The 27,885-nt window shown below is 33.1% G+C and overlaps 6 protein-coding genes and 1 long non-coding RNA gene across 12 annotated transcripts; 3 read left to right on the top strand and 4 right to left on the bottom strand.

The window, feature by feature from the left end:
- Nucleotides 1-181: 181 nt before the first annotated feature.
- On the bottom strand, nt 182-6,542 carry MED11 (mediator complex subunit 11). 2 transcript variants are annotated; one of them, XM_090113362.1, is made up of 3 exons: nt 6,491-6,542; nt 826-992; nt 182-746 (listed from the first exon to the last, which is right to left on the bottom strand). In XM_090113362.1, the coding sequence occupies exons 2-3, from the start codon at nt 899-901 to the stop codon at nt 418-420; spliced, it is 405 nt and encodes a 134-aa protein (XP_089969488.1). In that variant the 5' UTR covers nt 902-992; nt 6,491-6,542; the 3' UTR covers nt 182-417. The 2 variants fall into 2 exon arrangements, with proteins under 2 accessions (XP_089969488.1, XP_089969495.1); XM_090113369.1 differs by lacking the exon at nt 6,491-6,542 and having other exon boundaries at nt 826-1,000.
- Nucleotides 6,543-10,746: 4,204 nt separating this feature from the next.
- On the top strand, nt 10,747-13,525 carry RpL3 (ribosomal protein L3). Its single transcript, XM_090113320.1, has 7 exons — nt 10,747-10,827; nt 11,123-11,315; nt 11,421-11,589; nt 11,793-12,115; nt 12,284-12,463; nt 12,643-12,821; nt 13,297-13,525. The coding sequence occupies exons 1-7, from the start codon at nt 10,825-10,827 to the stop codon at nt 13,489-13,491; spliced, it is 1,242 nt and encodes a 413-aa protein (XP_089969446.1). The 5' UTR covers nt 10,747-10,824; the 3' UTR covers nt 13,492-13,525.
- A 2,213-nt stretch (nt 13,526-15,738) lies between these two features.
- On the bottom strand, nt 15,739-17,718 carry Nufip (nuclear FMR1 interacting protein 1). The gene is made up of 3 exons (XM_090113412.1): nt 17,286-17,718; nt 16,812-17,064; nt 15,739-16,516 (listed from the first exon to the last, which is right to left on the bottom strand). The coding sequence occupies exons 1-3, from the start codon at nt 17,511-17,513 to the stop codon at nt 15,750-15,752; spliced, it is 1,248 nt and encodes a 415-aa protein (XP_089969538.1). The 5' UTR covers nt 17,514-17,718; the 3' UTR covers nt 15,739-15,749.
- A 273-nt stretch (nt 17,719-17,991) lies between these two features.
- LOC149910394 (uncharacterized) lies at nt 17,992-20,369 on the top strand. 3 transcript variants are annotated; one of them, XM_090113452.1, is made up of 5 exons: nt 18,069-18,322; nt 18,376-18,411; nt 18,497-18,588; nt 19,015-19,087; nt 19,908-20,369. In XM_090113452.1, exons 2-5 carry the CDS (start codon nt 18,391-18,393, stop codon nt 20,016-20,018), a joined length of 297 nt encoding a protein of 98 aa, XP_089969578.1. In that variant the 5' UTR covers nt 18,069-18,322; nt 18,376-18,390; the 3' UTR covers nt 20,019-20,369. The 3 variants fall into 3 exon arrangements, with proteins under 3 accessions (XP_089969579.1, XP_089969578.1, XP_089969576.1); XM_090113453.1 differs by having other exon boundaries at nt 17,992-18,411; nt 19,911-20,369; XM_090113450.1 differs by having other exon boundaries at nt 18,081-18,411.
- Nucleotides 19,829-22,580, bottom strand: LOC149910393 (putative RNA methyltransferase CG11342). 3 transcript variants are annotated; one of them, XM_090113429.1, is made up of 2 exons: nt 22,566-22,580; nt 19,829-20,958 (listed from the first exon to the last, which is right to left on the bottom strand). In XM_090113429.1, the coding sequence occupies exon 2, from the start codon at nt 20,927-20,929 to the stop codon at nt 20,207-20,209; it is 723 nt and encodes a 240-aa protein (XP_089969555.1). In that variant the 5' UTR covers nt 20,930-20,958; nt 22,566-22,580; the 3' UTR covers nt 19,829-20,206. The 3 variants fall into 3 exon arrangements, with proteins under 3 accessions (XP_089969555.1, XP_089969549.1, XP_089969544.1); XM_090113423.1 differs by lacking the exon at nt 22,566-22,580 and adding an exon at nt 22,540-22,551; XM_090113418.1 differs by lacking the exon at nt 22,566-22,580 and adding an exon at nt 22,525-22,540.
- Nucleotides 22,581-23,049: 469 nt separating this feature from the next.
- LOC149910392 (uncharacterized) lies at nt 23,050-23,528 on the bottom strand. The gene is made up of 2 exons (XR_016457311.1): nt 23,258-23,528; nt 23,050-23,150 (listed from the first exon to the last, which is right to left on the bottom strand). It is a non-coding gene; the product is annotated as an uncharacterized LOC149910392 (long non-coding RNA).
- A 1,275-nt stretch (nt 23,529-24,803) lies between these two features.
- On the top strand, nt 24,804-25,706 carry LOC149910391 (uncharacterized). The gene has a single exon (XM_090109295.1). The coding sequence runs from the start codon at nt 24,804-24,806 to the stop codon at nt 25,704-25,706; it is 903 nt and encodes a 300-aa protein (XP_089965421.1).
- The last annotated feature ends 2,179 nt before the right edge of the window (nt 25,707-27,885 follow it).

Genomic DNA, 27,885 nt, shown 5'->3' with positions numbered 1-27,885 from the left:
AAACAAAATTCACTTGATTCCGTGTCCCAGTAAAATAGGGATTCATGTTTATGAATAGAAAAAAAAATAAGTACCAGAATCTCACTAGGGACTTTTAGTGAACATTTTTAAATTTTGAATACAAGTGTACATATTATGGGAAAATACATACTATGTGGTAATAAAAGAAATTAAAACAGTCTTTTATTATTCCAACTCTTTATTGCATTAGAAATAAATAAGAATTTCCACTTTTTATTTTACATTTTCATTGTATATTTTATTCTGGTTTATTCTTAGACATGAATAGCAAAAATTAATTATACAATGTATTGCCAAATGAAGTATGTAGGTAACTGTGTGGATTGCATTATCTTCATAGTTACATTGTTGTTAACATCATTCATTGAAACAAATATTACATAAATTTATCTATCCCTAAGTACTAGTGCCAGACGAAGTCATTCCACCGTTAGGTACATTGGCAACAGACCTATTACTTGCAGCTAAATGAGCTGCTTTGAGTCTCTCCAACTCATTTATCCAAGACCGAACATGTTCTAGTCTATGCCAGGCCATTTGTAAAACTTTTTGAGATGCATATCCAGAACCCTCATGTGGCTGTCCTGTGGAAACTTGTGTGAGATAATTTATTTGATCACTCAATTTAGATTCGACTTGACTTAGTGTTCTTAAAAATTGAGAAGTGTTACTCTCTGCTTGCTTCTGGCTAGATTTCTCTTTACCCAATTCAAGAAGCGCTTGTGCTGAAAGCGAATTGCATAAAATTATTTATGTTTAGTAAATATTATTAAGAGATATGAATTCATTAGAAAAAAAAAATACCTGCACATTGCAAACATGTTATTATGTCTTTTTCAATGTCGTCTAAAACTTGTATTCTATCCATAGGTCCTGCCATTTCGAATGTTATTACTTATGATCAATTATATTAAAATAAACTCTAATAATATGCCGCTGTAAACTAGTATTTTACAATTTTACAAACTAAAGTCTAAACCATAGAGTAATATAATATATACGGGTATAGAGAGCCCGCTCGCAGAATTTTTTGAAGACCGCTAATGTCAATTGATCTGATAAACAGCGCCATCTATTATCGGCATCCACAAACTTGTGAAATGTATAGCTATAGCTATAGACATCTACTATATTACATGCAATGGTACTTTGACTTCAGCTTCTTACTATTTTACTTGTATTCAAGTTGATAGTAAATCAAATTAAGTAAAATCTTATCAACTTGAATACAGTAAAATAGTAAGAAGCTGAAGTCTAAACATAAGTTTCAGAAAGTGAGTGCATACAAATAAAAACCAATTTTATTTTACAATTTATTTATTTACAGCTAATTAAAACTTACATTAATTTTTATTTGTTAAATGTTTATGTCTGTTTTTATATTTTTGTGCTGCTATTTTTATTTCGTCCTCACCGTGATAAGTGATTTTGCCAGACAAAATCCGATTTATTGATCGGCACCAACTGTATACAAGTACATGAATTACTATATTTTCAAAATATTTTTTTAATGTCGTTTTATGTTTATCACAATTAAAAGGATAATCAACAAATATGTCAGTAAACATTTTAATTTTTTCTTTCAATCCTTTTTTAGGTACATCTTTCTTCAATATATCCGTCACTAAATTTTGTAACTGTATGAAACATTTTTCCATAGCTTTTGACGGATATATTAGTGACTTTTTATTTTTTTTATATTCTTTGGCCCTTATGTATTCATTTGATGTGCTCTCAGGGTCGCCATACATATTTTTTTTGCAAACTTTGCAGCTTTTACTAACATTTTTAATACATCTGTGCAGGACCCACCCACACACATAATTGCCCTGTCCAACATCATTTACTGAAGTATTTAAATTAATGAAAGGTATCACAATTTCTTGTGCTCTGTTCTTTTGTGAGCTTTCGGAAAATTGTGGTGCCTCGTCATCAATTGGACTGGGAATATCAGAAGTTGAGGGCACCAAAACAGACTTTTCTTTAAAAAAAAAATCCATATTTTGCAAACAATTGTCCTCATCTTTTTCGCAGTTTGCGTGAAGAGAATGGGGCGAGTTAAAATTATTTATTAACAGGGACTTAAAGGCCCCTTCGAAAGCCACCGTGTCTGGTGCCGTATTTCTAGCCCCATAACTTCTGATATTCCCAAAGAAATTTTCTAGTGGGTCCTGGTTAAAATTACGAGTTAGCATAGCATCAAATGAATACGTTTGAGACAACAATATCCATATTTGTTGCATTCCTTCAATTGTGCGTATTAAGTTTTTAACAGATGGTATTGCTTGTGTTTCAATTAAACGGATTTTGTTATTATCTCTAATTTTTTTCATAAATTTTACTGTTTTTAAAACTTTTATAGCATTCTTCCACAAATCATGGTGCAAACTATTTCTTCGCACACACCCTTTATAAATTTTACCATCTGGTACATTGAATGTATTACAATTTAGCGAATCAAAAAGATTATCTATTAATTTAGTAAATTTTACCAAATTTTGGCATTCTCTTGGAATTTCTCCTCTTGCCACAAGATGTCCTGCAGTTGCAGCCATTGTGTGGCTAAAAATTTGGGCTGCTGGTTTCACCTTCATTTTCCTCATTTTTTCCACATAAATGTGCTCATCTGTTATTTTCAGCAGGCATTTTAACTCTCCATAAGACTTATCAGCTTCATAAGTTAGCTTGAAATACTCCCATTTAACAATTTTTTCGCACTCCTCTTCAAAATCATAATACTTTAAGTCTTTTGTGAGCAAATTGTTTCTGACTCCTTTTATCAAATGCGGAACATCAAATATAGGGATTAGTGTGGTCTTCCCTACTTCAATTAATTCATTTTTCCATTGTTTTTTTTCTTTTATATATTTTCGTCTTGTGTCTTCTATTAACTCATTGATGACACTGACATTGACTGTGCTTTGATCACACACAGTGCACACAACCTTTAGTCCTGTACTTCGTACATACAAAACAATTTTTTTTAATGTTTTTTTTAATTGTGCCTTATTTAAGGCGTTGGTGAAATAGTACGCAATGGGTTGTTTGAACTTCCGTCTGAGTCCCTTCACCATGAAGACTAATACATGGTCTGCAATTTTTTCACCATTAAATGTGAACCCCCTAAGTTGATCTTTTGCAGCGTTGTAGTGTATTTGCGGGGAAATCGACATTTCGTCGAATATAAGACTACACAATCTGTCTTCTGGGCACAACTCCTCGACTGTATTTTTTATTTTTAAAAATATACATTTATTAAGCCCGGGCTCCACTTCTACTTTTGATAAAAGTCTCTTTAAAGATTTTATTGATGGCAATGTGAAAAATTTTGCCAAAAGAGGGTAACTCCTCGGACTTTTCTTATATAAAGAAAGTGAGAGCACTTTTTCTTGATGCGTGAATCTGCGGCCAGAAGGCTTCTTTGTTGTCTGGCTGTACTGCATTTTTGTGAAAATTTTTGCTGCTGTTGTCATTTTGCATGACAGTTTTTTAAATAAAAGGTCAGCAGACATTTTTTCCGCACTGGCTAATCGGGATTGAAGATTTTGGTTTCTGCTCTGTGATCTCAACAAGTTAGATTGCAAAATTTTAATTTTTCTTCTTGTTGTTTTCAGCTGATTCAACCAAAATGACGGCACCTCCTGCTGCTGATGTTTACCTGTTAAAAGAAACACAAATTATTAGTGTCAAACTAAGCTAAATAGCATTTGTATGCTATGCTGTATGTATTAATACATTTGTTTGTTCTAATAACTCAGCCCCCGGAATCACAGACACAATAGAAAATCTATTGTGTCGTGGACCGATCGGGCCACTCGGGGCTCAATGGGTTAACTTCTAAAAACATTTTTTTTTTAAGCCTATCCTGTCCCACTCCCCCTCTATAACTTACTTCTGTTTTTATTTATTGCCTTCTTCTGCAGTTGGCAATAATTGTGTTCTGAAATTATGATTCTGGCAGAATTATCTGTAATGTGAAAAAATAAAAATACATTAGAAATATTAATAGTATATAATATATATTATATATATATATATATTAAAGGCATTGCGTATAATTCGATATTCTACACAATACCTAGACAATGTATATAATCCGGTATTCTATACAATACTGCAATGTATAAAGTTAAAAAAAATAACCCTAACCTGTCCATGTTGGGATGCGCTAAAATTACATTACCTCCTTCCTTGTCTTTTACATCCATATTTTATAACATTTACCAACACCATGAATGCAATAAAATAATTATAATTAATATGAAGTACCTGTCAATATTGATTCTGATACGGCGAGGCTACTTCCTTCATGTTTGGATTCAGGTACAAGTGTAACTTTCTCTGAAGGACCAACATCATCAGACTTGCCTGAAAAATAAGAGTACATGTTATAAGTATAATGCTGAGCACGGATACACATAGAAAGATTTTATTTATCATTGAAAGTATGTTTTACTACAACCTAAATCCTATCTAATATTATAAATGCGAAAGTGTGGATGTTTGTTACTTAATCACGCAAAACCGGCTGAACGGATTTGGTTTAAATTTGGCATGCATATAGCCTTTGACATGGAAAAGAACATAGGTCTTTTATCCCGATTCCTTAAGTATCTAATGCCACGCGGGCGAAGACGCAGGCAAAAGCTAGAGGTCAATAACTGTATTGATTGGGTTCAATACAGTTATTGACCATTTAGATTCTACTACAATAATTACATTCTATCAGAGTAGGCCCAAAATTAATTATGAATTATGATACTATTATATTTCACTTGTTATAACAAATAATTATTGAATGACGATGACCTTTTGGAAATGTTGATGGCACCTAGAATACTAAACCCCTTAAAATAAAAGAAATAAAATAAATTTGCTTTAAAATGAAACTAAATCTTATATATAAAATTCTCGTGTCACAATGTTAGTCTGCATACTCCTCCGAAACGGGTGGACCGATTCTCATGAAATTTTCTGTGCATATCGGGTAAGTCTGAGAATCGGCCAACATCTATTTTTCATATGTACCACGGGCGAAGCCGGGGCGGACCGCTAGTTTATTTATAAAATTAATTAATTTTGTTTTAAATTTGTATTTCTTTAATAGCCTTCTTTGATAATTAGAATCCATATAATTATGTAACCTGTACATACCTGCCAGTGTCGATTTTAGTGTAGTTAGGCTGCTTCCCTCAATTACAGGTTCAGATGCAAGGAAAACTTTTTCTGAAGTACCAGCTTCATCAGACTGGCCTGAAAAATAAGATATTAATAATATTATTTATTTATAAAATAAATAAAAACTTATAAGTTATGTCAGAGAATTTTAAATTTGAAGTGGGACAAAAATATGTACTTATGTATTATATTTGTAACCCATAAACCCTCTTAAATATGTTTTTTTTTATAAATACAAAAAAAAAACAACCTGAGTTATAAATAAAAAATAATATTTTTGATTTTTGTTTGTTTTATGTGTTAAAATTTATCTCAAACTACTTGAACCACTCCAAAAATTCTTTCACCATTAAAAGCTATATTTTTTCTATTACTTATTTTCTTTCATAGGCGAAAATGAAAATGCGGACTGAAAATGACGCCGGATTGCAACCACTAAGAACACGCATCTAAGTTGAGGTTACTCTATGGAGGATTGGAAATCTATGAAGAAAACAGAATGGCAGATATATATATATATATATATACTAGCGGTCCGCCCCGGCTTCGCCCGTGGTACATATTTACGTTTTCTCTACATAAAAACCATCCTCTTACTTCAAGGAATATAATAAAAAAAGAATTATCGAAATCGGTTCAGCCATTCTCGAGTTATGCGCTTACCAACACATTTTGCGATTCATTTTTATATATAAGAAGATATATATGATGACTATACTTAGTACTTACTGTTATAACAACCTAATGCACAACGTTTAGGCATGATGAAAACAAATCACGAGCGTCTATATCGCAAAGATACAGCACAAACGTAACGGTGGAGGAACTAAAAGCTCAACTCTCACAATAACTTCGGGAAATTCGTACACTTCACTACGGAGGAGAGGACTCAACTCAACGCGGATCGGCGGATTAATTTCACGAAGAACAGTACAAATATGGAACAAAACTACAAACAAGCGCAAACGCAAGGAGCAGTCGCCATATTTGTGTAAAAAATTTCACAATCAATATTGAAATCAATTCACTGTGTTGCTATCGTAATTATTACTCAACTTGTAAGTTATACAAAATTTTATAATATTTATAATACAAGTTCAATTAAATAATTAGATATTTAAATAAATGTTCTTTGTCTTTTTTTTTTTGTAATAAATTATTTCTTATCGATTGTTCTGCCATCTGTGATCGTATAAAGCAACTAATTGTTTTGGATGCAGTTAAGAGATGGCGCATTTTGAAAATAAAAACCCCAAATCTGTCATTGTATGGAACTGTCCTACCGTCTAAACACAGTGACAGGGAGGGTTTATTGCTCTGAAGTCTGAGGTGACAGGAGTCAGGACTGACAGATGCTTGTTCAGTGTTGAAAAAAAAAAATATTCATAGATTTAGCAATATAACCTCATTAGACCTCATTCACACGAGAGCTTTTTTAACGTCCGTTAAAAAAGCGTCCAAATAGAACAAATGCATTCCCAAGTATATGTTCACACGTCAGCGCTTTTAAAGCGCGACGCTTTTTTATCGCGCAGTGTTCTATTTTCAACGCTCGGCGTTGGGCGTTAAATAAAATAGACCATAGGAAACTTCTTACTATTATTCAGACGAGCGCTAAAAAAGCGCCGGCGCTGCGTTCAGTACCTATGCCGCACGCTCGCTCAGCGGTAGCACGTGTTTGTTGTGCTTATAATCATCAGAAAATCGATACGATGTCGTGGATTGTTGATCCCGAACTATTAATTATAGATGTGGAGTCTCGTCCGTTCCTGTATTCAAAATCGTTATAGACATTTGAAAATAATTAAAAAAATTCCGGGGTATTGCCTTAACTCTTCGTACAGTGTCACAAACTGCCCTTTTAAGTATCTCTGTTCATTCAGAGGATGTACCCAGAATGCTTTTTGTTTTCTTTTTCGTCTTTTAATAACACAAATCGCTAGTGCCATTAATTTAGCAGAAACAATTTCCACGTCTTACTGAAGCCAGAGACTAGACATGAGTGATTTTAAAGCGTTAGTATGAACAACCACAGAGAGAACGTTTAAAAAGCGCCAACGCCGGGTTTTAACGCAACGCTTTTTTAACTCTCGTGTGAATGAGGTCTAAATGTGTAAATAAAGTGGTATACATAATAATTGGTTGAAAAATATTTAGGCCATGCACAGACGACAGACTATCCGTGACGCACTTTTTAGTCTGTGAAAATAGAACCTATGAAATTATATGCAGTAACGCACACGACGCGCAAAAAGTCCGGCGCACAAAAAATCCGTGTAATTCGGGCAGACCGCACCGCGCCGCTCCGCACAAAAGTGTGTGAAAAGAATTGAACGTTTGCTTCAACGCGCGCTAACGCAGACGGCGCACACTTTACACGATTTCCATAGCGTCTACGTCCCTACAGCTCTGCCGACAAAATGATCGAAGATGTGCGTCGTGTGCGTTGAGTCTGTGAAAAATCCGCGACCGACTTTTTGCGCGCCATGCAGACTTTTTGTGCGCCGCAGACTCGATCGCACAAAAAGTGTGCCGTCTGCGCAGGGCCTTACGGTTATTTTTAGTAATTTGGATTTTGATTATTTCATTAACATTTTTTTCAATGTTTGTACCTTGTTTGTACCTTCATCCATACTTATATTTATTTTTTTAACATAATTTGAATTAACTTTGATTATTTCGAAAAAACTACAATGAAACGAAAGCTTTAAATTTTTTTCCAACAATTAATAATTACTAACGATAAATCGATTGCACGCATCAATTCACGCGCATTACTTTTTCTAGTGCTAGTGCTCGATTGTGCGAAGCGTTGCTGTAGTTGGAACATTCAACGTTATGCATTATTGATTATGCCGCATAATGCGCTCTAGTGCTGTAATTGGAAAACGGGGAATGCCCGGAAGATACTGACACAAATTTTTGGGTCATTTTTTTCAGGATGGCGGTTCTACAGGGGTCTTGTACGTAATGACGACAAGAAAAATGATGGTCAGATGGTTCTGAGTCACTCAGAACCACAGTCAGAACGCTGGTACCGGGTAGACTAGTCGCGTGGGCGTTAGTCGAATTCGTCGGATAAATTACGGAAGTCAAACGATTTGTAACGGAAAAATTTTAGGATTTAACTACCTACCCATAAAAAAGAAGTAAGAATAACAAGAATGTGTGTGCTCGCACACGCGTCAGAAGTGAAACTCCTTTGACAAGATTTGAAGATACCAAAATCATCGCCATAATCCATGACGCGACGTGTCGGTATTGCCATTGAAATTTTATTCTTAACACGCCTTAAGTTTCACTACAAAAATAAGAAAATAAAATAAACAGACGAAAGTTTTGTTATTATAGGTCTACCAGAATCTGATGGCATATTTATATTTAAGAAATAAAAGATTTTCATGTGGCAACTTTATTTGACAACTATCAAATTGATTGTCAAATTATTTGTCTTCTTCGCATTGATGAATAATTTTTAGGATTTTGTCTAAAAAATCTTCGAAAGTGTCGAAAAAGCCACTGCGATCACAAGCAAGAGGTGTTGTTATCCGTTTTGATACTTTAAATTAAAAATATTATAAGTAGGTAACTATAATATTGTTTGTTGATTAGAATATAATTTTATGAAAACTTATTACAGGAGTTTCCAATACGGCTATTCGTTAAGTCCAAGCTGTTCAAGTCAATTTTATAATGTGTGTATCTGTTAATACTTACGAAAATAAACAAAGTTTTATTTTAATTTTATTTTATTTTATAAAAAATTATAAGCAATCTTGTTTTGATCTGCATTATCATTACATCCATATATTTTTCACATGGCATAATGATAATGAATATACAAATATAGGTATGTGTAAATAATAATATGTATTACCTATATAAAAGTAATATGTATATTATATCTACATGTTTAAGTACCTATGTACCTACATAATATTAAGTGGATATCTCATTATTAAGTACAGTATTGTCCACTTATGTAATGTGACTAATGATATCGAGGACAAAATAAAAAATAAGCAGTATCAAGATCGTTCAGTCCATTTTCCCTAGGGTTGCACACTCAAAATTTTGATTTCCCAATTTGCCATCAGATTCTGGTTTACCTATATAGGTAAACCAGAATCTGATGGCAAGTTTACCTATATAGGTAAACCAGAATCTGATGGCAAATTGGGAAATCAAAATTTTGAGTGTGCAACCCTAGGGAAAATGGACTGAACGATCTTGATACTGCTTATTTTTTATTTTGTCCTCAACATCATTAGTCACATTACATAAGTGAACAATACTGTACTTAATAATGAGATATCCACTTAATGTTATGTAGGTACATACATATTACTAATTTTATCTAATACATATTATTATTTACACATACTTATATTTGTATATTCAATATCTTTATGCCATGTAAAAATATGGATGTAATGATAATGCAGATCAAAACTAGATAACTAATAATTTTTTATAAAATAAAATAAAAAATAAAATAAAACTATGTTTATTTTCGTAAGTATTAAAGATACACACATTATAAAATTGACTTGGACAGCTTGGACTTGACGAATAGCCGTATTGGAAACTCCTGTAATAAGTTTTCATAAAATTATATTGTAATCAACAAACAATATTATAGTTACCGACTTATAATATTTTTTATTTTAAGTACCAAAACGGGTAAGTCCAATTTACCAATTAAATCTTCAAAATTGAAAATTGTGATGTGTTTGACCCTTCTTCATCGAATGTTTTTCTATACACATTATAAACAACACCTCTTGCTTGTGATCGCAGCGGCTTTTTCGACATTTTTGAAGATTTTTTAGACAAAATCCTAAAAATTATTCATCAATTGCAAAGAAGACAAATAATTTGACAACCAATTTGATAGTTGTCAAATAAAATTGCCATATAAAAATCTTTTATTTCGTAAATATAAATATGCCATCAGATTCTGGTAGACCTATACATAATAGAGAAACAAAAATATTCATACGACAATGCCCGGTTTACATTACATTACTCGACTGGAATAATCCAGTCGAGCGATCCAGTCCAATACTGGATTGCAATAATGTAAGTTACCGGCATCGGAATTCGGAATGAACTGAATCCAGGAAGCATTCTAGTCCAGTAACTGGATTCGCAGTCAACTTTTCAGTCCAATGCGATCAATCCAGTGCAATTGGAATAATGTAGACGGCCAATCCAGTGCATGTGTTGGTTATTTTTAGCCGACTTTTTTGCGAAGATTTTAACAATGATGAAGAAGTTATCTGAAGACAAAACTGTAAAGTTTGTCACACAGAGGAGGACATCAGAATAAATACACCCACTTGCCAAGTTAGGTGTGAAAGGGATAAAAAACATACAGGCGTCATTCATGATCATATTTTCTTGTTACAAGTTAATGTTCATACTGAAATCTCCAGTGTATTAGTTAAAAGCTTCTTGTATTATGTATTCTGTGCCACAGCTTAAAATAGGCACCAGCACCAGCATAATATGACGTTGACAAATATCTTTCAAAGTCAGTGCTCATCTGTGCTCATAATCAAAGTCAATGTGGTTTGTAAAAACTCTGTAATTCGGCCATTTTTGTTGCGACCATCTACAAGGATGGTAAGTTTACGTCACTAGTTAATGAAATACTTGCTAAATTAAAATCATTGTTTATCACCGTAATCCTTGATTATTTTTTAAATTAGTTTTACAGTTTTGTGTTTGAATTTGTTAAATATATTCTCTGTAAATGTATTTTTTTGTGAAAACGAAACACATGATGATAACAAACTCTTTAAAAATACGGTTAGAACCTGAATCTTTGTGAAGATACTAGGGCGGACTGATGTTAAATACTATACTGCCGAATATGTTTTTGTTGGATACGGTTTGCTTATTAAATTCTTTGTTTTAGTCGCATAGAAAGTTTTCGGCTCCCCGGCATGGGTCGATGGGATTCTATCCCAAGAAGAGATCCCGCCGTCATCGTGGTAAAGTGAAGGCTTTCCCTAAAGATGATCCCAGCAAACCAGTACATTTAACAGCTTTTATTGGTTACAAAGCTGGCATGACCCACGTGGTCCGTGAACCCGACCGTCCTGGTTCAAGTAAGTATTTCTCACGCTTATTTCCTATGTTTGAATGTTTAAATGTTTGAACCAACGATTTTCGGGAATCTTGTAATCATAACCTATTTTTAATCAATTTTTTAGAAATTAACAAGAAAGAAATCGTGGAAGCTGTCACCGTCATCGAGACTCCTCCCATGGTCTGCGTTGGTGTTGTTGGTTACATCGAAACACCACATGGTCTTCGTACATTGATGACTGTCTGGGCGGAACATATGTCTGAAGACTGCCGTCGTCGCTTCTACAAGAATTGGTAATCATTTTACTTCGTTTTTTATATAATTCAAATCGATTCTATATGTATGTAATGTACTAATGAAAACCTCATAGCTCTCCTCTCAAGGGATGAGGGTTTAAAAATATATATGCATTGCGCATATTGCAGCCATTCGGTCTCCGCTCAACGATGAGGCTGATGGCTTTCTTTACAGCAACATATGTCTTCTGCTAATCTAGGTACAAGTGCAAGAAGAAGGCTTTTACCAAGGCAAGCAAGAAATGGCAAGATGAGCTGGGTCGCAAGTCCATCGATAAGGACTTCAAGAAAATGGTCCGCTACTGCAGTGTCATTAGAATCATTGCTCACACTCAGATGAAGTTGTTGAAACAACGCCAAAAGAAGGCTCATATCATGGAAATCCAAGTCAATGGTGGAACCATTGAAGATAAAGTAAAATGGGCCCGAGAGCACCTTGAGAAGCCCATTCCCATTGATTCAGTGTTCACTCAAGATGAGATGATTGACTGCATTGGTGTTACCAAGGGAAAAGGATACAAAGGTATTGTTTAATTATATTATAAAGCAAATTTTTTATAAAAGTACTCTTGCAATCATAATATTTAAATGAATGAAATTTATTAAAGATGTATAATCTTGAATTAAACAATTAATATCATTGTATTGATCTATGAAATATTTGGTTAAATTTTGTTTTATACTTGTCAAGGTGTGACATCTCGTTGGCATACAAAGAAACTTCCGCGTAAGACACACAAGGGTCTGCGCAAAGTTGCTTGTATTGGAGCGTGGCATCCTTCAAGAGTTTCATTCACTGTTGCCCGTGCTGGTCAAAAGGGCTACCATCACCGTACTGAAATGAACAAGAAAATCTACAGAATTGGTCAAGGTAATTGCAATAATTTGGATTGTTTTTTTTTAGATATTTTTTTTGTCTTGTTTATATACCAATTAGGTCTAAATTCAGTTCTGATTAAATTTTAAGCTTTAGATAGTATACATAATATTTTTAAATCTGTGTATAAATAAATTTTTATTTAAATTTTGTATGTGTTCATATTATTTCAGGTATTCACACAAAGGACGGAAAGGTTATCAAGAACAATGCATCCACTGAATATGACTTGTCTGAAAAGTCCATCACCCCCATGGGTGGTTTCCCTCACTATGGTGAAGTCAACAATGACTTTGTTATGATCAAGGGTTGTTGTATGGGACCTAAGAAGCGTGTCATCACTTTAAGAAAAGTGAGTATAGTATTTTATAACAGTAATGCATACAACAAATTGTAGTGTAGTACACAGGGGTAATTCCGGCCATGGGATAAATACGTATATGTTAAATTAATACGTAACTATCGATAGATTAAGCGAATATGTATGCCTTTAATATTAAACCTATATTATATCTTAATGCCCTTCCTTCACGATACTTATGATAAAGCGATGCTCTAAAGTGGTATTCACAATTTTCAGCTTTATAATATACTTTATTCAGCTTTATATATACTAGCGGTCCGCCCCGGCTTCGCCCGTGGTGGTACATATTTCGCAATAATAGGTAGCCTGTGTTCTTTTTCAGGGACTAAAGATTATCTGTGCCAAATTTCATCAAAATCGGTCCAGTAGTTTATGCGTGAAAACCATACATACATACAAACCTTTCCTCTTTAAAATTTACTTGAAAGAATAGCTTTTTATAAAATTATTTATTATTTTTCAGTCCCTACGTGTCCACACTAAGAGGGCTGCTCTTGAGAAGATCAACCTGAAGTTCATCGACACATCATCCAAGTTTGGTCACGGTCGCTTCCAGACGCCGGCTGATAAGGCCGCGTTTATGGGAACGCTCAAGAAGGACCGTATTCGTGAGGAGGCAGCCGCTACCACCACCACTGCTGCAGCCCCACAGTCATAAATACTTCTTGACAATATAAGTTGATATAAAAATATGATGCTTTTTTTTACAAAGCCTGTATCCCTATACTATATAAAAAAAATACTATATAAAAAAAATTAAAGTCATATCTTCTCGATTATCAAAAACGTCAACAAGAAAAAATTTAGCATCCCCAATAATGTTTCTATTTGTTTATTCAGTGTTTATTTATTATTTAAGTCAGATATAAGTATTTATCCAATAATCTCGTCACTACTCTAAGCTAATGTGTAATTATGTATTATTTATTTCCTAAGTATAAGTATATAGGTATTATAATTTATAATATTAAAATTAATTATAGTATTTTTTAGTATATATCATAATATCAAAATAGATATATATATTATTATTTTTTATTTTTTAATAACTTTATGCAGTTTTGGGCAAAAATACATCCACTGTCAACAGGGCATTCTAAGGCAACCACTGAAAATCAGTGTATTGCACTGAGTAGCAGGCCTTTTGTGGCATGCATAGATTTGAGTTAGATTTAAGTTTCTTTGTTTTATTTTATTTGTATTTTTTTTTATGTACCCACAATAAACATATTTCATTTCATTTCATTTTCATTTCATTTTCATTTCATTTCATTTCATTTTATATAAGTAATACATAGTTGATAGTGAACCATTTTGCCTAAACAAAAACTACTGGGTCTATCCGAATAAAATTTTTATGGGACCATATCGACACCATTCCGCACCAAACAAAAAAAGAATCACGTAAATCGGTCCAGAAACCTCGGAGTAATCGGTGTACATACATAAAAAAACACCAGCCGAATTGATAACCTCCTTTTTTTGAAGTCGGTTAAAAAAACCTTTCTAATTTTTTTTTAGTCTTCTAAGGGTGCACTCACACACATCAGTCACCGTCACGGCACGTCACCGGACAGGATTAAAAAAAAATATGTATCAATAGTTCTAGTATGACTCTGTTCCCACACGACTCACCGGTGTGCCGGTGCTGGTGCCGGTTACCAAATTTCAATGATTCAGTCAAACCGGCGACGTGACTGACGGACAACATGACGGTGACTGGTGTTTGTGGATACGTACACAAACCGTCACCGATCAGTCATCGGTGACTTGACGGTGACTGATGTGTGTGAGTGCACCCTAATTCACAGTAGACAGAGAATCCAATAGACACCGGCAATGCGTGTCGCAGAAAGAGATAAAAAAAGAATACGTCACAATATTTAGGGTTACCATGTGAGGGAAAATTTACCCCGCAATTTGTAAGATACAAATCTCTCAATATTATTCACATAACTTAAGTGGATAATAATGAGATATCCACATTACATACTTACATGTTTAAACTAATATTATAAAGAGTTTGTAATAATTAATGTTTGTAATTATGTATGTATGTATGGTTGGTTTCTCTGTCTACGTAATTCACCGTTTGATATATTGTTCAAATGCTATGTAGATAATAGATATACAACTATTCATGCCATAGGTATTTCTGCGCAGAGATGCATGATTTCTTGCTTCTATTTTTCTCCTATCAATTGCATGATAAAATTATTATCCTAATAATATAGACTTGATTTATCTACGACTATTATTGAAAATTGTCTCAACTCTAAATACCTACCTATCAACGCTACCTATTGAAAAAGTTCAAACAAGTATGTAATTGGCAGCTTGGTCCGTTTTCTTGTCTAGCGCGCGCGTCGTAACTCATACATTATGATAAAATAAATTGCGCTTATAGCACATGAGTAGAAAGACGGAATTCCGTCATTCTACTCATATAGTTAGCTATAAATACATAAACGAATTTTTCCTTTTAATCCAAATGCTCTTGTGGGAAATGTTTAGTATAAAAAGTAGCCTCAGTTACACCTTATTACATCCGCTCTAGCCTCTACCAACCTACTACACCTACCTACCTACTTTTAGTCATGTGCTTTAAAAATGTGTGTGCCGAGCACACATGTCAGAAGTGAAACATTTTTGGCAAGATTCAAAGGTCATTCGTCGCCTTACTACATGACGTGACGGTATTGCATTACGGGACCTTGAAATTTTACTCTCAACGCGGCTAAAGAAGTTTCACGACAAAAATGAATAGAAATTAATTTTACATTTCAAAGGTTTAGCTTCAGGCAAAAAAACCAAAATGTGTATTGTGTAAGATTTAAAATAATGATTTATTCATTGTGACGAAAGTATTATGATTAGCAATATCAAGTAGACAAATAAACCTATGTGAAGGCAGTTTCATTTTTTATTTTCTTTCTTAAAATAATTATTTTGTACAATATATCTAATACACTGCAATACTATGTTCCTTTCTTGGCGAATCTCATTACTTAATAGCTTTTCCAGAAGAGTTGAAGGAATTTTTCGCTTAAATGTATTTTTAACAATTTTTTTACTATGATTATTAGCCTGAGTTTGTTTGCTATTGGGTTGTTTTTGGGGTTTGATATTTGCTTCTGTTGTTATACTATTGCTTGTGTTAACTTTAACAACTTTTACTTCTTCAGGTCCACTGTCATCTTCATCAATATTATCATGTTTTTGACTTTCTTCATTTTTAATTGTGCTTTCTTCTGGTATTAATTTTTTATTTAGTGTTTTTTGATTACATTTATTAACTACTTGATCTGTAGAATCCGTTTTGGTATCTTCCTCATCAGATGATCCATAATCATTAATCAGTGATGTAAGGACGCCACATAGCACAGGTTCTGATGTTAAAGTATTTTCATGATTGTCATCCATTACAAATTCATCTTCTTCTATCATATCGGGAGCCAATACTTGTTCTGTTTCTTTATCATTACTTTCATCTAGTAGATGCTGAAGACCTGGAAAGGGTTTCAATTTTCTTTCTTCAACAGCAACAGAAATAATTTTGCTTATTTTTTTAGGAACACACTGTTTTTCAGTAGTTTTCACAAGAATGTCAGTTTTTGTTACACCATGTTTTCGAGAAGTATGATTGTCAAATGGTCTCTTCCTTTTCATTTGGTGTTGCGTATCTGAAACATGTAATAAATAATTAGGTTTTTATTATTGTGAACTAGAGGTTTTATTAAAGGAATGGAAACAATGCAGGTAAAATCCTGGAACTACATATTTCCCATTGACTATACAGATGAAGCTGCATGAAGAAAGTTATAATATTATATACTAGTGATAGTTTTCATTTATTTATTAAACACATACAGTTTTTGATAGAGATAATACTGCTAGCTGCTCCAAAGTCTAAGATATTAATTTAAGATTATAGGCACAAATTAGAATTAAAAATTAATTTCATTAGACCCATCTTACCTTTATTCTTCTTACGACTCCCTATACCCATTTTTTCACCTCTTTCAATTTTTTCTTTGATTTCTGAATTTTTCTTTTCAATATTGGATTTAGTTGGATATTTTTTCCTCCTTTCTTCTCTCCATCGTTCAATTTCTTCTGGATTGTTGAGCTTTGCAATCTTTTTATATAAACCTGTTGAATGCTGCATTTGAACATGTTTAATAATAACTTTAGGATGTGCTATGAACTGACAACCATCTATATTGCATTTCTGTAATGAGAGTACATATAAGATTATTAATTAAATACACATTTAAAAAAATCTAACTTGACATGCACAGATTAGAAGAACTAAGTTTTCTTTTTAAAGTAAATTGCTCTAGATTACAATAAATACAACTATATAAATAAACAAATAAACTCATGTGTGAGCTCCTGTGGTTATCTATATAATATTAAGATGGTATAAATAAGAAAGCCATCAAACAATACCTGATGTTGTTTTTTATGGTTTTCGAGAATTTGTTGGGTTCTGAAACCTCTGTCACATGTTTCACACCAGTATTCATCGCTAAACGATTGATTTCCAAAAGGGCGACTATTATTATACGATACGTTCCTATTTAAAAAATTGCCATGTGGTCGAGTATTCATAAAGCGATTGTCTCTCAAATTGGGTATATATTTTTCATTTGGATACATATCATTTGGCCAATACATGGCGAAGAAAAAGGTAATACGACGGCAAGGTTATAACTGAATCTATGTAGGAGAAAAATTTTGGTATTTATATAATTAGTATTTTATATCTCCCAGATTTGCATTTGCAAATTAAACACGTTTATTTATTACATTACTTCCAAGATGAACACGTTTATTTTGATAGTGTTTTGATTACAGATTATCTGTCAAGTGTCATCTGAGAGTGTCATCATATATGACATAAATCATAATGAGTTGCCAAAAGAAAAAGATGAAGAAGATATAAATCACAATCGCCGATCACGATCTAAACTTTACCACAGAAAATTGGTGCAATAATTTATTTTTACATAAGTTAAACTATAATATGTATAGCGTATCATCATTATAATATGGACTGGACGTTTACCCGGTTGCTTTTCAAGAAATTTGTCCCTTATTATGTTAAGCCATGGTCACCACTCACCATGTTAGAAAGAGACAAGTTGGAACGAAAAACCTTCCTACTCGGACCGGTTTTTGCTCCAGGGTAAACAGCCTAGTTTAAATGTGTGATAAATGTGTTTATTAATATTTGATAATTATTATTGCGTTTGGCTAGCAACATGAACACAAACATGACAACACCGTCATATGGGACGTCACTTTTGACATAGGTAGATGTCATGAAACGTTAGCTAATGTCAAATACATTTGCCAAATGTAAATATTTTGATCTGTGATTTTGATGAAAATTCACAAAACTGCATTGTTTTTTGTTACTATATAATAGAAATTGCTCTGAAAATTAAAAAACAAACGAACGATAATTCACTTTAACTAGAGATATTAATAAGATCATATTTTATCTTCTTAATCTTTTCATTATAATTAATTGCATTACATTATTACAGAGATGAATAACTCGGCTGCAAAGGTATATTTGTTAATACAATCAAATGAATATAATATATGTGAGAGGTTCATTGTAAAATACCAACATTCTTAATCTCTAATTTCAGGTGGGTGAAATTTTTACCGAGGCCGGTGCAGCTTTTAACCGACTTGCTGAAATGACAATGCTATTACATCCTCTAGCAGAACAAACCACTAGGTAAAATAATTAATATTTATGCATGCATGCATATCTTTTGCTTGAAGATAGAAGTCTTCCACAGTAAAACAGCCAGATTGTGCATTATTTTAAAATATTACCTGCAGTTTCTCCTGTGTATTCAAAGGAAATTGCCTTGTAATCATTTCTTTTATCATATGTTGTGGTATTAGTAAATACATAAATAAAGTACTTATCAAAGTTATAATTAATATAATAGTAATTTTGTAAATAGTTATTAGTTAATCAAATTGATTTCATATCAAAAATGAACCTTCTTATATGTTCTTTATTTGTGTATATTATTTACTATTGCTATTCAGCAAGTAATTACTTTTAAGTAGCTTAGCATCATATTTTAATATTTCTATAATATAATATTATGGAAAATTAATAAGTAAAATATTATAATAATCATATTTACAGTTCCCAAACCAAAACACCAGTGAAACGGAAAGCTGCAGATGAGAGACTACCAACTGCAGGGAGTTCAGGCCAGGTAATCTATACCAATATAATAAGAGGCAGAATTGACTGGCCGGTTGGCTTGGTTGGTAGTGACCCTGCCTTCCAAGCCACTGGTTGTGGGTTCGGTTCCCACCCGGGGCAAATATTTGTGTGATGAACATAGAAGTTTTCTCTGTGTCTGGGTGTTAATTATTTATATAAGTATTTATTTAAAATTATATTATACATATATGTATGGTTATCAGTCATCTGGTTTCCATAATACAAGCGAAGGCTTAGTATGGGATCAGATTGTGCTGTGTGTGAAAATTGGCTTGAAATATTTATATATTTAAGAGGAAAGATTTGTATGTTTTCTAAAAAGTACCTACTGGATGCATTAGGGTGCAAGTTTAAAGTACTATATAGTTATATATAGTTGTATAGTTATTATTGTATTACTATATTTTGATGCACATTTTTCATTATAAATTCATAATTATGATATTATCTTGCAAATAATAGCTCTATTGAAATAAATTTGGCAGTAAAATATATCCATCACTATAAATTATAGTTCAATGTGATAGAAGATATAAAGGAGAGACCACATGCAGGCTATGGTCAAATACTTGTCAGTTGTGGGACTATTTAGTATTTAAAAGAATAATTAAGTGTGAAACTATATAATGGAATAAAGGGCTACTTGGTTGCATGTTGCATCTTGCATAGCAACAATCAAATGTGTGTCCACAGAGGGGCAATGGGGCATTAACATTAAAATATCCAAAGATAAAATAAAATTTCAAATTGAAAAAATAATTTATTTTTGTAAAAACATTATTATTGTTTAATACATATTTCTTATTTAGCAGGTAACATTGAACATGCTCAATGCACAGGAGACAGAAATGGATACTGAAGAATTAGGTGGTGATGTGAAATTAGAATTTGAATCCAGCACTGAAGAAGTTCCTACTTAAAGAATATAAATGTTGAAATTTGTTTCATTTTTGATATCTTCTGAAGTCCAGTTGATTAGCATAAGTATTATTTGAAGAATGTACATGTTAATTTGTATATTATTTTTTAAACATGGACATTTTAAACTGTGCCCAGTTCAATTTAGTCAATATAATTGAAGTTTTAGGTTGTACATCATAAATTTATGCTATAAATTACTTTCAAGTAAGTGATAGCTTTGAATTGTCCTGTTCCAGGGAGATGATAAAGATTCATAAACTTTCTTGTGTGTATCGGTAACAGTTTTTTCTATAGCAGAAAGGACATCATTTCTTATGTTAAGAGAACTAAATAAATCAAAGTTTGCTCCAGCTCTTTTCATTCTTTTTTGCGCGTTTCTGTAACATTTCCATGGTTGTGGCTCAATGACAATAGATTTTGAAATAAGTTTAATATATTTCAAAAATTCTAAGAATTTCTCATCTCCATTGTTTATATGAATCCACATTGTAACGGAAAAACAAAATGTTACATCAAAACTTTGTTTATTATATTTATTTAAATAATCTTGAAGTATATTTTTACCACATTCAGTCATAATGTCACATGCAACAAATGAAATGTTATCTGGGTTATTTAATTTAGCCCTTTTGATTAATATTGGATCAATATCTATAGCTAAAACTTGAAATTTCAACTCGGGATATAAATTTTCCAAGAAATTTTTAAATTCAATTGTGAGTTCTCCAGAATTGCAACCAATATCAAGTATCAAATTGGTATCATTTAAATCGAATTCTGGAAACATAGACTTATGAAAATATTTGAGCCTTTCGTTCGCACTGTGGAATGAGTAGTAATTTATAAAATTTCCAAATCTTGTTGCTCCTGGATCCTTACCGTAGAATGATAAATCGTCCGTAGTTGTCATTATTTTATTGAATCTGGTTCTTGCTTTAACTAGAATTAATTTTAAGGATAAAATTTAGGATGTGGACCGTCGAGTTGGATATCAGCGATTTTATAGCAATAAGATAAGACTATGAGAAGTAATTTTACGAAGTTTCAACCTGCGACGCCGCTTATTTTTTTTATAATAAAATAAACAAATTTGTATAATTTTCTAATAATTTTCGTAATTTTGACGTTGAGAGATGCCTGTCACTAGCAAAGGATTCACATATACAGCTTTAGGGTGCACTCACACACATCAGTCACCGTCACGGCACGTCACCGGACAGGATTAAAAAAAAATATGTATCAATAGTTCTAGTATGACTCTGTTCTCACACGACAGTCGCCGGCACGAAATCTATCAGTGACGTCACCGGTCAGGCACGTCACATAATCTTTTCATACATGTATCATACTTTTATCCCCACTCACCCGGTGCCGTCACGTCTCAGTTCAGTCAGCGTCGTGCTACCGTCAATTGCTACATGTTCTGTAGCGTGACACACGTCTAATCACTGATTAACCTGATGTATGTGTTTAATGATTCAGTCAAACCGGCGACGTGACTGACGGACAACATGACGGTGACTGGTGTTTGTGGATACGTACACAAACCGTCACCGATCAGTCATCGGTGACTTGACGGTGACTGATGTGTGTGAGTGCACCCTTAGAGATATTTTTATCATAATAATACTTTATAAAATACATAAATTGATAGTAATATTATAAGAATTTATCACAAAGATCCTTTTGAAGAGTTATTAAAAGCTGTGGAGTATGTTTATAGAATTCAATAAATTTTTATTACATTAAAATAATTGTGGATTATTATATTTCCTCTAAAATAATTGGATAATAATAACAATGCACAAAGTTAAATAAAGTATTTTAGTAGAGATAAAGACATTACCTACACAAAACACTAGTTTACATATCATCTCGGCTATTAATTAATAATTCAGTTCAATTACATTTCATTCTAATTCAATTTAAGTTAGTAATTCTAACAATAACAATTATGGGTAATGTAACACACATAAATCCATTACACAAAAGATGAACAGTCACATAACCAAATCTGTCAACCCCGACTCCACGTGGTCCTTCCGCTGTTACCCCTAGAGTGTATGTAAAAAATCGGAAGCGCGGAGGTAGAGCAGCCCTCACCCGCTGTAGCTAAGTGCAGGCACCGTACGAGCCGAAGCGGCTGAGGCTGGTCGCCGAAGGCGACCAAACAGCCGAAGCTGCGAAGTCGAGTTAAGTGCCTGTACTTAGCTACGCAAGGGTGATAGGGCTGCACTTCCCGCAGCGCTGGAGCAGAAGCAGAAGCAGTATAGTGAAACTGGAGGGAGTTTGGGAGTGGAGGGAAGGGAAAGGTTTATCCTACCATCCATTATTTGTAACTTTAGGCCCAATTATAACCTCAAACTTTGACCTTGAATATCTCAGGAACTACTGGTCTGCGCCGGTGGGGGGTGGTACCTAGGAGTTCCCCCCGACCCCCCCTCCCCTCCCCTCCCTCTCCCCGCCCCCCCATTGACGGTCCACATTCTAAATTTTTAGCATTACAAAAACAATAAGCACCGTGGCACGATATCTAACATGTCTACCTCCATTTGTCAACTGCTAACTGTCAAATGTCAAGTGACAACTACAGGTCCACAGAGCAAGTAATATAGGTGACAACCGTTAATCGTTAACACAGATTAAATAGAGACTGGCCAATTATAGGTAAACCAGAATCTGATGGCAATTAGGGAAATCAAAATTTTGAGTGTGCAACCCTAGGGAAAATGGACTGAACGATCTTGATACTTATATTTTTTATTTTGTCCTCAACATCATTAGTCACATTACATAAGTGGACAATACTGTACTTATTAATGAGATATCCACTAATATTATGTAGGTACATAATTACATGTATATTGTATAATATACATATTAGTTTTATATGTATATTAGAAATATTATTATTTACACATACCTATATTTGTTTAAATCATTATCATTATGCCATGTCAAAATATGGATATAATGATACTGCAGATCAAAACTAGATTGCTTATAATTTTTTATAAAATAAAACAAAAATAAAATAAAACTATGTTTATTTTCGTAAGTATTATCAGATACACACATTATAAAGTTGACTTGGATAGCTTAGACTTGACTGATAGCCGCATTGGAAACTCCTGTAATAAGTTTTCATAAAATTATATTGCAATCAACAAAAAATATTATAGTTTCCTACTTATAATATTTTTAATTAAAAGTATCAAAACGGGTAAGTCAAATTTACCAATAAAATCTTCAAAATTGAAAATTGTTATGTTTCTGACCCTTCTTCATCGAATGTTTTTCTATACACATTGTAAACAACACCTCTTGCTTGTGATCGCAGCCGCTTTTTCGACGTGTTCGAAGATTTTTTAGACAAAATCCTAAAAATTATTCATCAACTGCGAAGAAGACAAATAATTTGACAACCAATTTGATAGTTGTCAAATAAAGTTGCCACATGAAAATCTTTTATTTTATAAATATAAATATGCCATCAGATTCTGGTAGACCTATAAAGAAGACAACGAAGGAGCGGCAAAATTAAAAAAAAAACTTGGCAAACCCAAGACACAGAATCAAGAAGCTTATATCTAATACACTGGAGATTGCACTATGACCATTAACTTGTCAAAAGAAAATATAACCTTGAATGACGTCAGTGTTGTTTTTTGTCTCTTTCTGTGGGTGACCACACTGGTTTATATATTCAGGATTTTTCGAAATAAAAAAAACTAAAAATCATGGTCTATAAATAAAACGACATATATTTTTAACAGTATTTATATTATAATATTACTGGTCAACTTACATGAATAATTATCATCTTTATAGGTACATACCATTTTAATTGGTAGAGAATGATAGTTTTAAATAACGCTTGATAACTTTTGATCTCATACTACGATTTTTTAATTAAAATGAGTGCTACATACATTAAAACATCGTTTTGGTTACTCAAGCTTCAGTCTAAAACTTTTCAATATTCCAAAGGGAGAGTTGCATCGCTAGTGTTGATGTGTGGTAACGATATTACAGTTCTTAGAAATTCGTTTGTCTTTCAGGAGCTGTACTTACGGTTACTAATGGTTTCATGGTGGTTAATTATGAGTTCGCGCGGTCCCCCCGCGCAGTACGGACGTTATAAGTAGGTCTCTTTAATAAATTATTAAAAGTGTTATAAAAGTTGTGCTTTTTCTCTTCAAAATATTAAATTCGCTTTCAATCTATACTCCATTATAAAGTGTGCATAAACATTAACGTATATATCCAGCAATAACGGACTAAAACAAGAATATAATTCAAAAAGTTAACGTTCACAGTGATATTGTGTCAGTGATTCTCGAACAGTTGCCTGTGGCCGCGAGTACGACTCATCTACGCGCTGCAATCTATGATTGGCTGATCCGCACCAGTAGTTGCTATCTTTTATCATATAGACCTTAAATTCGAATAATTTCACAACTGCAGGTTTGGCTTGTTGTGTTGAAGACAAGACTGCCGTGTTGATATCTCGTAACGAACCGGGTTCGAATTCAGCGGTGCTCGAAGCTCAACGATTTTTTTTATTTTTTTTATATATTTTTTTTTATTCTCTATAATAATGTCTAAACCATTAGTATGGGGTTGCTGTGACCAAGAAGAATACGATAAAGATTTTATAAAATGTTCAAGTTGTAAAAAAGTTTTCCACTTTAAATGTATCTGCCCAAGCGATCCTATTGAGGACTATCGTAACCAAGGATCTTACTGGAAATGCCCGCTATGCAGGCCTAAAAAATCTAAAGATGATAGTACTCCCGTGCGTGACAAAACAGGGAAAGCACATATCACAGCAAATATACTTAACTAAACGAAGTAATAAGCGTCCCGCACTCTATTCACCGCCTCAGCAATCTATGACTTCCATTTCTCACGACGATCTTCGTGAAGTTGTTAGGGAGGTATTAAAGGCGGAAAACAGTGAAATGCTTCAACAGCTTAAGTCTTCGTTATCCTCTGCCTTTAACGCTGAAGTAAAGTCACTTAAGGCTGAAGTTCAAGATATAAAAGATTCAATAACCTTCATGAATGCCCAATACGAAGCATTTCAAAAAATAAAGGAAGCTGAAAAAGATTCAGTGTCGAACTTAATTCTTGAAAACTCGAAATTACAAAAGACTGTACTAAATTTAAACGAACGAATTGAACAACTGGAACATCAAACAAGGGCTTGTAATTTGGAACTTCAATGCATTCCAGAGTCACGAAGTGAAAATGTATTTGATATTGTGTCAAGAATTGGAGACGCTATTGGTTGTAAGATACAGGATGAGAAGATATCTCGATGTACCCGAACTGCAAAGCAAGACCGTTCTAATCCACGGCCACGGTCGATTATAGCCCAGTTTTCCACCGCCAAAGTGCGCGATAGTTTTCTAGCTGCAGCTATTAATTTTAATAGGAATAAAAACATTGAAGATAAGCTTAATACTAGTCACATTGGCCTAGGTAATGACCGTAAACCTATATACATTGCTGAACATCTATCTCCTCAAACTAAAATCATTCATGCAGCGTCTAGAATAAAGGCCAAAGAAATTGGATACAAATATGTTTGGGTCAGAAATGGCAAAGTTCTCATGAGAAAAAATGATGGTGCTGACTTAAAAATTATTAAGAACTTAGCCTATCTTGATAAACTATCTTAAATTTATTATCTTAATAGCATGATCAAAATAGCCTAAATGCAAAAATGCTTAACATCTACTACCAAAATACGCGTGGTCTTCGCACCAAAACACATGAAGTATACAGGAATATTTGCATTTACAATTACGACATAATCATCTTCACTGAGACATGGTTAAATGACACTGTGCTGAGTGGTGAGCTTTTTGGGAATGATTATAATGTATACAGGAAGGATCGCTTCATATCTGGAGCGACAGCTAAGAAAGATGGTGGTGGTGTTCTTGTAGCAGTCAACAAAAATATTATCTCTACTCGCTTAGTTGAATGGGATAGTGATGGTGAAGACCTGTGGATATCTATTAACATATGCCTCGGAAATACAATCTCAAAACTAGTATTATGTGCTGCCTACCTCCCACCACCTGTAAATAAAAATTGTTTAGCTAAATTTATAAACAATTGTAATAGAGTTTCAGAACTACATGAGTACCCGACTCTTATCGTTGGAGATTTTAATTTGAATTCGTTTTGGTGTTTTAATTCTAATCAATTTAATGTAACATCTGTATCCCCTCTAGATTCCATGTTAAGAGATTTTTGCAACGTTAATAATTTAATGCAGTATAATAATGTTCCAAATGTTCACAATAGACTTCTAGATCTTGTTTTAGCTGATTTTAATACTTGTAATGTAACTGAATGTTTTAATTGTTTAACTAAAATTGATCCATTACACCCACCACTTTTAATCACTACTAATTTTCACAGCTCCTCAAATTTGATGCCCAATAGTAACAGAAAAGTTTATAACTATCACAAAGGCAATTATGTTGAATTACGAGATTATCTGGCAAATATAAACTGGCAAGAAAAATTTGAGGACTGCGGTGATGTTACTGACATGGTTGATATTTTTAACGAAATTCCAAAGATCCATTCAACTTTTCATCCCACTTTTAAAAAGAAGATCTAAACAGCGTCATCCCTGGATAAGCCAGACGTTTCTGAAAAGACTTAAAGAAAAATATAAAATCAAACATCGCTATAATAAATACAAAAACCCCATGGATAGAATTGAATTGCAGTTATTAAACAGTAGGTGTAATCGTAAGTATTGCAATGTGAATCTACATAAAAATAATACCCAAAAAAAGTGTTTGTAATTGTTTAAAGCGAGAAAATAATATGAAAGGAATAATGATTGTATAAATTTGACGCAGAGAAACCCGAACCACATATTCGTGAATTCGCAATTATATTTATGTTCTGAGTCGATAAAGCATACGTGAAAAAATAGAAAATAAATAAAAATGCGTATTCTCAAAATATTCATAACAACAAAATGCACCTGACGCGAAGTTGTTTACATAGACGTGACGTCACGCGTGTTTCAGTCAAAATGGCCGAATGCAGAATTTCAATGTTTTATTTTATTGATAATCTCATTAATCTTAATGTTTTTAATATTTCTAAGTCACTATTGAATTTAATTTATTTATTATATATTTTCCCTTACAAACACTAATTCGATCATTTATGGATACTGTCGTCATGCCTATTATTGCGGTAACAGCCCGGTAGACTGACGTATTTTAAATGTCTTAACTCGGCATACTTCAATCAGTTTAAACAACTGCTCAATTAATATCATACTCTGTGTAGGTATATTCTAGATCTATCCATTCTGGATTTTTCAAGCTTTTTTCCATATGAGGTGGTTCTCCTAAACTCTGCCTTCCATAACCAAAATGGGAAGGAAGGGACATATTTTTTTATAAAATTTACCATTTTCGAAAACAATAAAAAAAAACATCAAATTTTGACCTTTGACCCCGAGTATGTTTTGTTGCACACATAGGATCGATGAGGACTTTAAAAACTAAAACTTTATGGTACACCCCAGCTCCCCACGAAAATTTGGAACTATGTCCATTACAATGTCGGATTTTTTTTTAAATGTCTAATTTGACCGGGTTATGCCTATTATAAATGTCAAATTTATTCTTAAAACTACGTGAGTGCTATTACCTATTAAATATTGATTAAATATGTAGGTATGTTTATGTTCTTCTTCTTTCTCTTCTGTAAAAAGCTGATGTCCACAGCTTTGCCTGCGTGGTCGAAATCAATTTTCATGATATAAAATTTTATCCCCTATTTTATCCCCGTGGGGTCTAAGTCAAAATCTTTTCTTAA

Source organism: Colias eurytheme, chromosome 2 (assembly GCF_061535395.1).
Source record: "Colias eurytheme isolate Ceu_HAF_F1 chromosome 2, ilColEury1 Martin Lab GWU primary, whole genome shotgun sequence".
Lineage (NCBI taxonomy): Eukaryota > Metazoa > Arthropoda > Insecta > Lepidoptera > Pieridae > Colias > Colias eurytheme.
Note: the sequence above shows the minus strand (reverse complement) of the source record. Positions and strands in the feature narration are given on the sequence as shown.

Coding starts and splice junctions, on each gene's coding strand:
- LOC149910393 (XM_090113429.1), bottom strand. CDS start 20,929: ATGACAACTACGGACGATTTATCATTCTACGGTAAGGATCCAGGAGCA.
- Nufip (XM_090113412.1), bottom strand. CDS start 17,513: ATGTATTGGCCAAATGATATGTATCCAAATGAAAAATATATACCCAAT. Junction 17,065..17,285: donor ACCATAAAAAACAACATCAG/GTATTGTTTGAT, acceptor CTCTCATTACAG/AAATGCAATATAGATGGTTG. Junction 16,517..16,811: donor GAGTCGTAAGAAGAATAAAG/GTAAGATGGGTC, acceptor TACATGTTTCAG/ATACGCAACACCAAATGAAA.
- LOC149910391 (XM_090109295.1), top strand. CDS start 24,804: ATGATAGTACTCCCGTGCGTGACAAAACAGGGAAAGCACATATCACAG.
- RpL3 (XM_090113320.1), top strand. Junction 11,590..11,792: donor CGTCGCTTCTACAAGAATTG/GTAATCATTTTA, acceptor CTGCTAATCTAG/GTACAAGTGCAAGAAGAAGG. Junction 12,464..12,642: donor AATCTACAGAATTGGTCAAG/GTAATTGCAATA, acceptor ATATTATTTCAG/GTATTCACACAAAGGACGGA.
- MED11 (XM_090113362.1), bottom strand. CDS start 901: ATGGCAGGACCTATGGATAGAATACAAGTTTTAGACGACATTGAAAAA. Junction 747..825: donor AACATGTTTGCAATGTGCAG/GTATTTTTTTTT, acceptor ATTCGCTTTCAG/CACAAGCGCTTCTTGAATTG.
- LOC149910394 (XM_090113452.1), top strand. CDS start 18,391: ATGAATAACTCGGCTGCAAAG. Junction 18,589..19,014: donor CTAGCAGAACAAACCACTAG/GTAAAATAATTA, acceptor TCATATTTACAG/TTCCCAAACCAAAACACCAG. Junction 19,088..19,907: donor CTGCAGGGAGTTCAGGCCAG/GTAATCTATACC, acceptor TTTCTTATTTAG/CAGGTAACATTGAACATGCT.